The sequence below is a fragment of the Chrysoperla carnea genome, chromosome 3 (genome assembly GCF_905475395.1).
Source record: "Chrysoperla carnea chromosome 3, inChrCarn1.1, whole genome shotgun sequence".
In the NCBI taxonomy this organism is placed as follows: domain Eukaryota; kingdom Metazoa; phylum Arthropoda; class Insecta; order Neuroptera; family Chrysopidae; genus Chrysoperla; species Chrysoperla carnea.
In genome coordinates, this window is record NC_058339.1 from 29,070,842 (window position 1) to 29,086,893 (window position 16,052).

At 28.1% G+C, this 16,052-nt stretch overlaps 1 protein-coding gene across 3 annotated transcripts in view; it reads left to right on the forward strand.

The window, feature by feature from the left end:
* Positions 1 to 1,967: 1,967 nt before the first annotated feature.
* LOC123296488 (gamma-aminobutyric acid receptor subunit beta) overlaps positions 1,968 to 16,052 on the forward strand; it is a 231,181-nt gene continuing 217,096 nt past the window's right edge. For all 3 annotated transcript variants that reach the window (XM_044877972.1, XM_044877973.1, XM_044877974.1), the window contains exon 1: positions 1,968 to 2,117. In XM_044877972.1, coding sequence (XP_044733907.1) covers positions 2,029 to 2,117 — 89 coding nt within the window. In that variant the 5' untranslated portion in view covers positions 1,968 to 2,028. The remainder of the gene's footprint in view (positions 2,118 to 16,052) is intronic.

Here is a 16,052-nt window from a genome sequence, read left to right on the forward strand (position 1 = left end):
TCGAATCATTAAATTAACCTGATTTTTATACTTTTTGGATCAAAATAACCACACCCACTAAGTTTCATCAAATTCCAAAACAAAATTTTTTTTGCGTTTTTTTCGATTTTTTCCCTTAAAAAAATTGCAAAAAATCAAAAAATTTTTTTTACCTAAAATTTCGATAAAACTCAGTATATACATTACGCCAGGATCAGAAAAACAAATGATCATACAATAAAGCTGTGCCGATGAATTTGTACTATGCTGGAAGTCCCTTGAAGCATAATGTTTATAATTATGAATGGATATTCAACTTGAATAAAACATTTATTTTGAAATTGAAAATAGCGTAGATTGAATAATTTTATTCTTTGCAGAATGTATGTAAAGATCTTTTTACCATATAATATCTTTCTAAATAGATATAATATATTTTTACTATCATATGTAATGTTTCCCATTTCATATATCTATTATATACTCAGTAAATTTACATATTTTACGTACTGATTGCATGCGATTGTATAAGATTATATACAATTATAATTGTACAATATGTTTATAAGTCAAGCAAATATGTAAAAAATAAGTCAAGCAAAATTTTTTTTGACGAAAGCTTCTGTGTAGGATCTAGTACCATCAAGCACGCATCATTAGTGTGTACAACGAATTTTTAGGAAATAATTCCTGACTTCAAAATAAATCGAAAAAATCAAGAAGTTTCGAAAACAATCCTAATTTTACAGCATGTTTGCAAAACAGTATAGAAGCAGATGAAAATGACAAATAACAAGGTTAATTGTTCGATAACATTCAATATGGGCATGGTTGTTTCAGGTTATAGTTAAGAAAATATGGCTAAAAGTATGATTCCAATTTTTTTGAAACCTTATTTGCTGAAATTATAGAATAGTTCATAAAATGACCTAATTAATCCATTTCCAGTAGTCTGTCTGTCTGTTGTCTGTCCGTCTGTCATCACGATAACTCAAAAGCGAAAAGAATATTAAGCTATCAAGTAAATATATATCGAGCAAATTTTTATAGCGTGCTTAGGACGTAAAAAGTGAGGTCGAGTTCGTAAATGAGCAACATAGGTCAATTGGTCTACCGTAGGACCAATCTTGTAAACCTTTAGAGATAGAACAAAAATTTAAATGTAAAAAATGTTTCTTATAACTTTTGTATGAAACATTTTTTCGTAAACATTACTTTTTACCCGTGAGAGCGCAAATTATGCGCAAATTGTATAGTATGTATTAATATGGAAATATCAGTTATATATGTATGAAATGTATGTATGCGTAATGTGACAGAGTAGTCAACACTGTCTATACATAGTGTTTCAACAATTAACTCAGTCAATTGTTTGTTTTTACTTGTTTTATTTTTTTTGAAAACATTTTTGTTTTTCGAAATAAAAATTTTTTTTAAGTCAATTAAAAGATTAAGCTAAAGTTAAAGGACGTGCTGATGTCCACATCTAAACCATACAATCCATCGTGTACAATAGCCGGCTAGTTTAGTATGATAAGCTTAGAACTTCGTGTATGTATTTATATGACAGTATTTTTATAAATTAGGACTCACAAAATTATAATTACACCCCTGCACATAATATTATAGTACTAGGTAAGTATAGTACATGTATGTATATTGTATATGTATATCTCTATATTTACAACTCAGTGTATGAGCTACACTCACTATACTCTATGTATGATGCTCCGGGTATTTGGTAAAGACGAAAGAGCTATATTACAAATATACATGCATCTATGGTATAGAAGTATAATGTTGTGTATATCTATCTATATGCTTGTTATGTAGTAAAATGAGCTTGTGTGTTATTTTATTCGATTGTCACGCATGCGTTTAACGTATGATAAGAGGACAATTGCGCAATAGAACCAATCTCTAGGAGTGGCAGTGAGCAGGAGCTACGAGCTGTTTGTCCCGTGGCACCCTAGTCAGTCTAGCGAGCGGCAAGGCCCGACATGGCTACGTTTTGTGGTGACCGGCACGTGTAGTGAGCCTCCGGCGGTCATGGCCGAGCCCCCCCGAGGGGCGGCGCCCTATCTCCTGCTTACCCTGGTGGTAATTTTTTGCACCAGGTTTCCCGTCTATGATGCCGCGTAAGTAGTTAATTTTTTTGTTAAAATTAACCATATTTTTACACAGAATTTGTTTTTTGAGCTTTAAAAAGAAGTGATTTGAATCTGTATAACCATAGGAGCTACGACTGAATGGAATGGATATCTTGTTTGTGTCTATAGTGGAGTATAAGGGGGCACCTTGAGCTATGTGAATGAAAATATGCTTACATAAAAAAAAAAATTCTATCGGTTTTTTAATGCAAAAAATTTGAAGTGTTTAGTGTATTTTTTATATAAATCTAGAAAATTGTAAAGTTTAGCTCGAATATAGTGTATTTTTGAGCTATACACAAATTTGCAAATAGAAAATGTTATTTTACTAAAAATTGTAGTGATTAAATTTATAAATGAGTCCAGATTTTTGGATGAAAGTGAAACAATCGCGTGACGCAATTAATAAGATTAATAGTAGCACACATAACACATTACTTCATTGCAGAGCTTAAGCCACACACAGCAATGAAAAATTATTAGTGAATTATGTTTTAACATTTAAATTTACAAAACCTAATTTTACTTTTAAAATTCATTTATTAAAAAAAGCACAACTATTTATTTTTGTAAATAAAATCTGAATATATCGATTACTACCATTATCTCATTAATAAAACAATATCAATTGTAAATTACAATGACTTTTATAGAATAAAAAATTAACTATTTTGTATGGTTTAAATTGCATTCCGTATTTGTTTGTCTTCTTTTATTTTTTTAAATAAAAATTATGATATGAAAATGAAATATTATCTTTTGTGTAGTAATTGAACAAGGATAGCATTATCTATTATGATCGCAGTGTTATATTTAGGAAACCAATTAGTAGATATTTGAAACTCATGCCCTTTGACATTTTAAGTGATTATTCAAAAAATTATTTTTGTAATTTTTTTATTTTTGTTATTTTAAATGTTAGGTTAACTTTTAATATGAAAAGTGTGATTTTAAAGTTACTTCATACCTGATTGTCACACACACGTATTTTCTTATGAGTTATATAAAAACCACAGCTTGCTTCTATATCAAACTTACATCAAGTAGTTTTTATGAAATTAATCCTATTCTATTTTTCAGTAAATAGAAAACTTTATGAAAAACGCTCAAATTTCATTGAATTTAACCGTGAAGTGCTCAGAAAAAAATTTTTTAATGATGCATTGATTTTGATAAACGGTCCAAGAAGATTGATATGAACGAAAATGCCAAAAATTGATCTTGGCCTGTAAAGTATTGTCCAAATTTTACTCGAAATACATCGTACAGCTTTAAAACTTCAAACAATTTAGATTGGCCACTTTTTAAGGCCATTATTGTAACATTCTAGTTAACAAACTTAGCACTGTTGTAATAATATTAAAATTTTGGATAATTTTATTATTTATGGTGAGAGGGTATGTTAAATTTTTAATAAAACGCAGTTAATGACGATATTCTCATAAATCAAATATATTTGTGTAAATGTTTTAGGCTATATCGCCATTTCAATAGTTTCAAGTTAATTCGCCATTTAAGTAATAAATATATAAAAAAATGAATTTACTGAATCCATGAATGTTGCCCATCAATAGTCCATGGATTAAATTTTAATTTTTAGAGGCACCTTTGACATACTGTTTTAGAGCAAATAATTATTTAAGATTATATTTGAACATATAATCCATGGGAAATATCATCTGATATGCAACTTTTCATCAAAATTTTCTTTAAAGCTTAAAAAGTTCGAACTTTGTTAAATATCTGTAACCCTCACTTGAATTAATGATTGAAATGATTCGATATAACAACTTAGTTTTACAATAGTACAGCTTAGTTTTAGCCAAAAGACAATAGTTCTTTTTTACTGCTACCGGAAGGTGGTTGTTAGCACATGCAATAGGTTCTGAAAACCGTTCACTTATTAGTTTTTATAATGATTATGTAATAAGGTGCTGCAATTGGATATTAAAAGTATTAAAATCTTTATTATTTGCTCTTGATTTGAAAAGAATCTTGATTTTGTTGATTTGGAAACTATATGGATAAGGTCTTATTAATTTTTAGACTCATAGCTTAACCATTTTCTTGCGAATTCCGCAGTAATGATAATAAACTGTCAGCTAGTGACAGAAAAAATAATCAATTTTTCACTGTTTGCCAATGATAGGGGCATATTACAGCTACAAAAAATAGAAAAAATTGTTTGTTAAACAAAGAGAACAACTTTTTACAGTCTGCCATTCATTTGAATAAAAGGTAAGACTGTTCAATACACTAAAAATTTACTGGCACACAATTTTCCCGTGTACACATTTTAACAAATCAATATTTTTTTACTAACTAATATTGTTATGTCGATGCTTTTTACACGAGAAAACCGTCTGCCAATTACTTTTAGTGTATTGAACAGTCTTGATTTTTATTCAAATGAATGGCAGACTTTTTCTCTTTGTTTTAGAAACAAATGTTAAGTTTTAACTATGCATATATGCTATTATATATATATTTTTTTTTTGCGTTTGTCTGTATATATGTCACTATTCATTGACAAACTGTAAAAAAAAATAAAAATTGAATTCTGTTACTAGCTGATAATCTATAAGTATTTTTGGTGTTGGTGCAGGGTAGTTTCAAAAATAGTATTTAAAATTTTGTCATTTATTTGTAATTTAAACATATTCTATTTTAGATTTTCAGTTCAGTTTTTTGAATAAACGAATTTTGACTATACTGCATTACTTTTACACGAATCTCGTTGGAATAAATCATATTAGTTTGAAAGTAGCTGTAACTAGTAAAAAATTGAAATTAATGTCTCGATATATAATTTTTTTTAAACAAAACCGGGTCGTGAATCATGAGATATTCTAATAGTAATAAATACAGACATTTTATGGGTTCCGTACTTAAAAATAATAAGAAACCTTCCTATAATTTTGACATACTCGTTTGTGACGGACTCTTTTAGCTTTAAAAATTGATTTTTCGATGATAAACTTTACAATTCTTTAAAACTGACAATATTCGGGGAAATTGAAACGTTTTTACTTTTTTACATAATGCTGTTTATTTTTCACACGTAATAGCGAAAGAAGTGGTTATTTGGGCTTATACCCTCCACAATAGGAACCTATTAAAAAGAGTGGGAAATCAAAGTTAAGTAAGGAGTTTAAGACGACACGTTTCATTTTCAATCGTATGTTAGTTTTCAATCAACTTTTAACTTTTTATATAAAGGTATATTATTTTAAATTTATATGAGGTGACACCCTTAACTTGGAGTAAAAAAGATATCCCAGTTGAGTTCATAATGATTAATTAATTATGTTTGAAACACAACCGTTTAAATTGTTTTTCTCAAGGGATAACGTTTTGTTTTTGATTATAATTATAATTTTCATCGAGTGAATTTTAATTTATAACGTACTAACTAATAGTACTTTATTTTTGTACAATTTTATTATTGACTATACATATAATTATGCCCTAAAAACGCAATGTGCACTGAACAATACATTTATTTTATATTTTAGATCAGCCGCAGAAGCTTCTAACAGAAATGTTGGTTCGAACAAATCACGTAGGTTAGGTTCAGTTATATTGGCTGTCCACGAAGGACACACTTAGGCTATAGAGCCTAAACAAATCACGTATATCGTTAATGATTTTGTTTGTTTTAAAATGGACTATTTATTACGGTTTATTACCTCTACAATCTTAAGGCTGAAACGTATTTTTCGAATTTCGTATATTTTTAATGCTTTTTTCTTGCCTGCTGCATATATTAAATGAAAAGCACAAAATTTTTTTTTCTAACTCTCTAAAAGGTTGAAAAATTATTTTATTTTTACTTAAATTTACATACTTTTTTCACTTTCAAAATCTCCAATTTCCACTGCAACGTCATTTGTTTATCATATACAACAGACAAAAAATCAATGAAAACATACAAAATTTAAGAATACGTTTACATGAAATTCTCGATATGATTCATTTCAATTATTGTCCAGTAGTAGTACCTAATAAAAATTTTGAAGAGTTGACGCGATTCGAATAACATATAATTTCTGTCTCCAGCTCTCGGTTTATTTATACACGAAAGAAAAGTCAATTAAGTTATAACATGGAATATATATTATCAGCTATGTAGCGCATATATTAAATTCATTACAGCTCAATTAAAATCAACGATCAATGTTCAAATTATTATTTTTTTCATTATATTCTAGAAAATCACCTAGTGATTTATTATATTATTTAAAATTATTAAAATACCTTTTTAGTAGTAAATTTGGTAGTTTTTCAAACTTATTATAGCCTATACCAACAAAATAGCATGGTATCGACTGCAAAATATACAAAAATAAAAAAATACAATACAAACTGCAACTTAGTGGAGATGACGGGTAACCACAAGTTAACGGCAGAATACAAGATTAAAAATTTTACAATACAGACTGGTTGTAAAAATATTACTAAATATTGACCGAAAAAAGGCTTCAATCAAAATATTAACGCCTTTTTTCTGGAAAATGAAGAGTCAAACGTAAAACTGTATATATTCTCTTATACAATATTTTGTATTAAAAATTTTCTTTTTGAAAGAAATAAAATGTGAGATGTTTCCAGAAAACGGATCATTGATATATCTTAGTCTTTGAATTACGTGCAATGCGATTTATAGATTTGGTTCGATTTTTAGTATGAAAATTTGTAAAAGTTATTTGAAGGTAATATACAGCGTATCCTAATAAAGTTTATACACTCTTTTTATGACTGTAACGCCATTAATTTTACATAAAATTTCAAAGTTCAACATAAAGGTAACAAAAAAAATTCAAAACTTTTTAACCATTGTAGTTGAAATTGTTGATATTATTTTCCAATTACTGCTTTCGTTTCATTAATTCATTGTAGCTGTTCTTGTACGGTTAACATTAAATTTGAGGTTGGTGAAATCCATCTCAGAGATTGGTAAAGCCTTCCCTCGGCATGATTTTTCTTTTTTTTTGAATACAGTATTCTTTCGATTCTTGTGGGCTTCTGGAATAGTCCTGTTGGACATACTGGATAAGTGTCGTTGGCAGCAATATTTTCTTTTTCAGTAACTGGATTAATACACGACTACTGCAGGAGCTGTCACAGTGTCAAAGCACTTCTCTTTCACTGTGCAGCTCTTGCCATGAGGAGATGTACTTACTTGACCCCGCCTCTCTTTGACGATGTCTCCAGCCTAAAGTCTGTCTACGTCAAAGCACTCCTGGCCGGGGATGGGCCAACCCTTTTTCGGTATTACAACGGACATTATGGTCTAAGTGTGTCCCACCCCAGGACAGCCACTCTTATCTAACCTAGCCTAACTGGATTGATAAAAATTGTATCCTAACTAAAATTGAATTGGTGTGCTTTTATTTTTGCTTAGCTTAACAGACTTGATTCCATTTCTAAATAATGGGGTCGGTTTGTTAACCATATATTGAGTATGTTACAAAATAATAATATTTTATTCCCAATGGACTAATAAATAATATTAAAAAAATACATAGTTTTCCTAAATAAAACAAACATGTGTACCACCAAAACAACGGCATGACTCTGCTATTATAATAATGTCATGCACCAACCGAAAGTTATTGTACTGTCATATATATATAAATAGATACAGCACGTACATTTTAAGCTGGACAATCTTTTGAACTAACTGCAATAATGCGAGATTTACTATATTTTATAAAACAAAAACCGCAATTTTTCGTTAAATTTTTATATGTTTTTGAATGCTTACTTTATTGTTACAAACTTCTATAAAAGTTCGGGTGTTGAAAATAATCGGGAAAAAATGATTTTCGTAATTACAATCACCAACCATGTTGTTTCACTGAATCCGGAAATAATTTTAAGTGGATTTTTTACATATACTAACATTTTTTTTCGGTTAATAAGTTCTTTTGGGAAAACGTCAATTTTACTGTGTTATATTAGACATGGCACGGTATCGTTAGTTGATTTTACCAACATTATAATATACTCTCTATCTAGGTATAAGAACTATTGACAAAAACACACACTTCTACCACCCCTTTGACTATATAATACAGGTTAACGATATATAATATAACCTATAATATATAATATTATTATGATGCATAATATATTATTATTAATAATATTTTACATACCAACAACAAGATATATACCTAAGGTACTGCCAATCTACTCAAACCCCAGAAAAAAAACCTAAAATTTTTCTCAAATCATCAAAACGGAAAACTGTAATAAAGTCAATATCTAAAAGTATGTATACATGAGAACAATTTGGCTATATAAAAATTTATTATTGACTTGTATAAAATTTGTGCTACATACGATGTAATAATACCAATTTACAAGGTGTGCAAAGGAAAAACTTTTTTTTTAAAGGGTATTTCTGTATGAAATATTAAACATTGTTTTTCTCATTACGTAAACGCTTAAATGTTCACAAAAGATTGATGAAAAGGGGTTGAAAGAAGAAAGTTTGATCATGAAGAAAACGAAGGTTTACACTGTTTAGAAAAGATCACTTAAAGTGTCGTCAAAATAAAGATAATGATTATAATTATAACCCTTAACATTTGCCACAGTTTTCTGAATTTTTTTATTTAAAAGAGAATCCTTTAAGGCTATTTCAAAGTTTTGCTACTGGATATTCTCGGTCACACAAGTATTTCAAAGGTAATTGAGAAAGTTTCAACTCAGTGAGTAAAAGATACGGGTGCAATATTGTTAAGTTTGGCATTGGACACTCACTCTTGGTCGATTCTGATCCTTTTCAATTTCTCTAATTCCATCAATTGAAATTCTCCAGTTGATCACTCAGCCTACAGATATTTCTCAAATTACTTAATTAAAATAATATTTTATTAAAAAGGTCGAAAGCACTTTTTCTTATATAAAAACTTATTTACTAAAAGTTTAAACGTCTCAGAAGTAACCTTTAGCGGTAAACCTTGCTGTAAGATTGATAGTGTGGGTTTGCGTACACTACCTTACTAAACTCATCTATTCAAACATTTTTGACGATCATTTGAACTCTTATTTAAGGAGATTTGCAAGGATTGAATAATACAAGGGATTTCAATAAAACTTTATAAATACATTTTATGATTAACAAAGTTTCCAAAAATCTCAAAAATTTCTAGGTTATCGGGCTTTTTATTATTATTTTATCGTTCAAAGTTGGCTGAAAAAATTGATGAATCATATCGGTTATCCTTTTCAATTGGATATTTCTAAATCCAAAAATTTAGACATTCTTGTAGTTTAGTATAATACCATAAAAATATAAGGTTGCTGATGATATAAAATCAAAATTTAATTATGAGTTCATCGAAGATCCATCATTTGATGAACAGAAACGACTATAGTTAGTGTATTGATGATTGAAGAGCGATATCTATATTATCAAATTTATAAGCAGCACTTGTACACAATATTTTATATATTTTTGTGGTTGCGTGGTATTGTAAAGCTTAAAATAATTCATTATTTCACTACAAAGCATGTGTTTGGTTTATATGTATGTACTGTGCAATAAACCAAAACTTGTTTACAATACTGTAGGTTTACAATCTCCTTAAGCTGTTTAATAAAAATAAATATGCCGCAGAGCAGACAGTTGGGAGCAAAGGCTAGTGTTTTATAGCCAGAGGATAAATTATTCCGCCTCATCAGACATATGCTAGTATTTTTCGATATGATGGATTATTTTTGCACCACCTTGTGCTAACGTACTGTGGATGGATATACGTATATTTTTTAAGGTTACATCTGTATTGGTATTAAAAAATAGAATGGTTTATTAACGGTAAAAGAATATAATATTATATTATCACAAAATTTTATTTCCAAATTATTATTGTTACATCATATTTTTCATTTTATGTATTTTAAAATCAAAAACATTTTACTAGCATGAGTGTTTCATGTATTTATGGGTATTTTGTTTTACTCGAGGTATTTTAAGAAATAAACAAAAAATAACGATTGTTTTAAAAGATTGACTTTTTCTTTAGCTTTATAAGAATTGAAAATATTTAGCAAAAGTGTTAGTGGCTGATCATGGAAATATTTAAATAGCCCTTTATTTCATAAAATTTCCTTTATAGCTTGGACTTTCTTTTCGACCGTTCTGTATAAAAATCTCAGTCTTTTTCTTACGTTCTGTTTCAATTACATTTTTTATTTCAATTTCACTTCCTACTCAAGGGCCATATTTTAATTAACCCCCGAATTTAAAAAAGGGATGTTATAAGTTTGACTGCTATGAGTGTGTGTCTGTCTGTGGCATCGCAGCGCCTAAACGGATGAACCGATTTTTTTGGTTTAGTTTGAAAGGTAATTTAATGTAGAGTGTTCATAGCTCGGTTTCAAGTTCGCGTTGAGGGTTTCGTTCCAGAAAAAACTAAAAAATTGACGATGATGATCAAAATCGGTTTAATTTGTAAAAGACTTTATGAAAAACGGTAATTTAAGGCAGAGTCTTCATAAATATGTTTCAAGTACGAGTTTAAGGTTCCGTACTAAATTAATTTGTCGGGAGTTTTTTAAATTTTGTAAATTTCACTTGTAACGAATTCTAAATCAGTGAATTAAAGTCGATTTTATAGTGGTATACAGGATGACCATAAAGGTTTTACAACTCGATATCAGATATATTAGTACAGCTCTAAATAAGTTGATTTACCTAAACTTGCGATTCCAAGCTGCTTTTTTTTGGGAAGGATGTCCTAAAGAACTGAATTTAAATTCGGTAAATTTTGTATTCCTAAAAAAAGCCAGTCGTATGAATCATTCAGCCTTATGGTTTACTGGAAATTAGTAACTTTCTGCCAATTTGAAAATACAAAAAGAGGCAAACATAAACATGCCATTTGTAAAAATGGTATTTTTGTTATCAGAGAATCTGAAAAAGTTAAAGCCTTTTAAAACTTAAAATCATTGTTTTAACATTAAACGCATTCTTAAATTTTTGAATGGAAAACAACTTTAATATTGGTATTCGTACATGCAGGAAAGTATTCGAAATAGAATAAATGCTACCAATGTTCAAAGTAAGATGGAGAATTCAATAAAAGATTCAATACAAATCAATTACTTGTCAATACTAATTGTTTTTATCCATTTCAATTGTGTAATGCTATGTATATATGTTTCTTGATATGTGTGTAAAATAAAACGCGCTATCTAATTAAACTAATCAAATTGGATAGAAAAGCAAAAAGATAATTTGAAACGAAATGTGTGTTTATTTCAATATACTTTATTTTCTTAGAATATTACAATAATCTTTAAGTCTTATTAGAGATTTCTGATGCAAAGAAACGATGTTGTTATCACTTAAAGCCGATGCTGTAATAGTATAGAATTAACTTGCATTTTTAATACAGGATATATTAAGATTAGTTTGTAGCACTCAGACATATTCATGCTACAAACAAAATTCTTTAATTTTAACATATAAATAATTACCTACTATGGAAATGAATGGTCAAATAAATCTGGTTCAATTCATTTTGAAAAGTGAAATGGTAAAATAATTAGATAATTCAAAACAATAATTCAAAAGAACAAACTCAACTCAAATATTTCAATTTCAATTAAAATATTTCCAAAAATTTGTCCCAAACAAGTGAAAGCAAACAATGGACTGAAATACCATGCATAGACAGTGTTGATGATTCTATCACATTACACACACATACATAACTGATATTCCCATAATTACACACTATACAATTTACACCCTCTCGGGTAAACGGGTGATGTTTTTGAAAAAATGTTTCAAACGAAAGTTGGTTATTTTTTTATAAGGAATATTTTTTGTATTTAAACTTTTGTTCTATCTCTAACGGTTTACAAGATGGGTCCTACGGAACCAAGACCCGATTGACCTATGTTGCTCATTTACGAACTCGACAGACAGACAACCCGAGAATGGACTAATTAGGTAATTTTATGAACACCTATACCAAAATTTTTTGCTTAACATCAATATTTTTAAGCGTTACAAACTTGGGACTAAGTTTAGTCCCAAGTTTGTAACGTTTGTTGTAATATGCAAGGTATACTAAGTTTAGTATACCTTGCACATTACATATATGCATGGTAAAAAATGATCTCTCTAAGTATCCTTTTCATCTCATCTGATGTCCCTGACTATCACTTTGATAATGATTTAAGAAGGAGTGTTATAAGTTTAAAGTGTTTATCTATGTACATTTATGTGTTTCTCAGTGGCTTCGTAGCCTCAAAACGGTTGAACCGACTTGATTGAGAACATTGAACAGAGATTGATTGGTTTACAAGGAACAAATCGCATTTGTCGGGGGTTTTTTAAATTTTGTAAATTTTACTGGTACTACATCATTTTTAAACGTATAAATATATACAATATTTTTAAAATATTTAAATTTTCCATATATTTAAATAAGAAAACATATTTATTGATAAATAAATGAGAATGAAGATATTAAATATACTCAAAAAAAAAACAACTGCTCTTAAAAAAGACAAAACCACTTAAGAAATAAATTTACCGGAAAATTGGTAATTTACAGTAATCGTTGGCATATATAATATACGTATATAAAATAATATACATATAAGGTATATTTAAAAAAAATAAAGAGAATAAAATTATGCGTACGCATTTGTAAGTCTTAATACATTATTATTGGATATAATTTATTTTATTTTATTTTTTAATTTGTGTTAGTATTTGTCATTATTTAAAAATATACAGTACTTTTACTTCTGAATTACCAATATGGATATAACCCTATCTCTAACTCTATATATTATAAATGCAAAAGTAAGCATGTTTGTTTGTTTGTTTGTTACGCTTTCACGCTTAAACTAGCGAATGGTTTTTAATGAAACTGTACAGCAATATAGCTGATATATCAGAATAACACATGAACTATAATTTATAAAAATATATTTTGAAAAAAAAAATTTCATTTAATTTGACATTTGAAATTACCATAAATTACAGATTTTACTCCCTCATCTATGGTCATAATTACAAAAAGTTTTAGAGGGCTGAAATTTAATCGTATTAAAAATTTTTACGTTCTATTACTATAAATTGTAAATTCATTAAACCCTCGTCAAATAATTCTGATGTTTGCTTGTCTGCTACACTTTCATAACTTATAATGCGTTTAGTCAAGAAAAGATTTATAGTTCAATATAAGTTATTTATTACTTGTTTACCGAAAGACTTATGCCAGCAAAAGTAATTGAAAACTCCAAGTTTAAACAAAAAAATTAACTTTAAATGGTTACAAACTTGAAATTCGCTAAGCCAATGCTATAACTATGAAAAATCAACCCTTAAACAATGTTTTAAAGCAGATTTTGGTGTATTAAATCGACTTCAAACAAAAAGGCAGGAGGTTTTCAATTCGACTGTTTTTTGTGTGTTACCTCAGAACTTTCGACTGGGTGAACCGATTTTGATGATTCTTTATCTATTTGAAAGCTGGTGCTTCCCGTGTGGTCCTATTTTATTTTGGTCTAGGTCTGACAACGGTATCCATGAGAAAACCAGAAAAGTCTTAAATTTGCATTAAGTATGCACGACAAAAGGACGAATAACTCAATATGACGCCAACCGATTTCGATGATTCTTTTTTTAGTGACAAATTAGTTAGTGTACTTCAGATTCACTAAAAATTACAAAAAAAAAGTTTAACAAAAAGAAAACTGACTTCAAAAGAAAAACTTTTCCAAAACAAATTAATATGCACTATTTTTTATGTAATATTACATAAACATATGATTTAAGTTGCTTCAAGAACCTTATGCATTTCTTTTATGTAATATTTCTCATATTTCTAATTTTCACAAAAAGCTTCAATTTCTTTACATTTTTTAGCTAAGGTTAATTAATATCGGCAGGTTTTTATACAATTTTTATTGCCTTCTTTGTAATAATTTAATATACTTCTAATATATTTTTGAATTTCTAGTCTTTACAATACTTTGAATGTAACGAAATTTCGAATTTGTAGAACTTGGATGTAGAATTGAAATGAATGTAGAATTTGTACAAAAAAAGTATTTATTTTTAAAACTATGTCAACCCTCGTCTATAAATTATCTGAAAATCTGTAAAACATTTGCATTATTTAGGGTGTGCAAATACACATGCCCACTTTCAAGTTGTTCAGGTAGGCATGATTAAATCTTTTCCTTGTTGTGTTAAAAATCTCGTGAATTTTACTCATAAATTTTCTTTATTTCATTTTTTTTACAATGTTTGGATTAATTCACTAGATTTTATTTCAAAATAAAATGTTTCGTGATATAATTAGAGGTTATTGTTTCAAAGATTAATAAATGTACCTACTTAGATTAACAATCTGTTTTCCTTGGAATAAGATTTCTAATCTCTAAATAGTATAAAAGGAAAGCAAAAAAAGTTTGCTGGATTTTCTCTTTACAGTTCGTTACATTTATATCCAAAAGTATTTATAAATACTTTGCACCAGGAAGTTTTCACAGGAAAGAATATTTCAAACTAATTGAAATGATAATTAAAATCAAACAAAGCCATGGCGAAGCTTGGTCGGGTTTAACTATTATGTTGATTATTTCTATTTCAAATTATGAAATTTCAATTACTTATTCCACTTATAATGTACTTAAATTTACTTAAAACAAGTGAAAACAAACAATTGACTGAGTTAATTGTTTGTTTATTACTCTGTAACATTACACATACATACATGTCATACATATACAACTGATATTCCCATATAATACATACTATACGATTTGCGCATAATTTGCGCTTTCAGGGGTAAACAGTGATGTTTACGTAAAAATGTTTCAAACAAAAGTTGTTTATTTTTTTATAAGGAACATTTTATACTCTTAAACTTTTGTTCTATCTTTAACGGTTTACAAAATGGGTACTACGAACCCAAAATCTAATTGATCAATGTTGCTCATTTACGAACTCGACCTCACTTTTTACGTCCTAAGCACGCTATATAAAATTTCAGTTCGATATTTCTTTTCGTTTTTGAGTAATCGGACAGACGACAGACGACAGACAACCGGAAATGGACTAAAAGGTGATTTGATAACCATCTATACCAAGTTTGTTCATAGCATCAATATTCTTAAGCGTTACAAACTTGGGACTAAACTTAGTATACCTACCTTGGTATATTTCATATACATGGTATAAACCTAGTTATTTTTATTTCAAGTTAACTATTTTAAGTTTTTAAATTTTTTCTTCTATCGGTTTTTTGCTACTTTGACACACAAATAACACACAAAATTTAAAAGATTCGATATAATATTATTAAATTGTATTTGATAAAAAGTTTATCTATAATAATATAATCGGTTAAAACGTTTTTGTTAAAGCTCTATATGTATGTAATACGTATATTATTGTATTTAAAAAGATATGATAGTAATGAATTGTTTTCTGTAATTATTGTGACAGTTTAGATTATTTGATAAGATAACAAATAAACAAACAACAAAACAGGGTTACATGTTTGTCATTTTATTTATAAATACTTTGTTTCTTATATTTATACTTACTTGTTATTTTAATACTTTGTATTCATTCTTATAAACAATATATATTAAATATATTTATTTTGAATGTTAAGAAATTCTTTTTGAAAATAAAAATATTCTTTTTAACTGTCAAAATTTATATTTTATATCAAAATACTTTTATATTTACATATTATCAAGTTATTCTCCAAGGGCTCATAAATGTAGAATAAAGCTGTAACCTGTGACTTAAGTTAACTTCTAAGTCTAAATATCATGTTAATTTAGAACGTGTGTATGGAGAAGTAAGCAAAAGCAACGTTTCAGTGAATTAAATTTAATTACAAAAGCTAATAAGAAAAGCGTGTTTTTAAT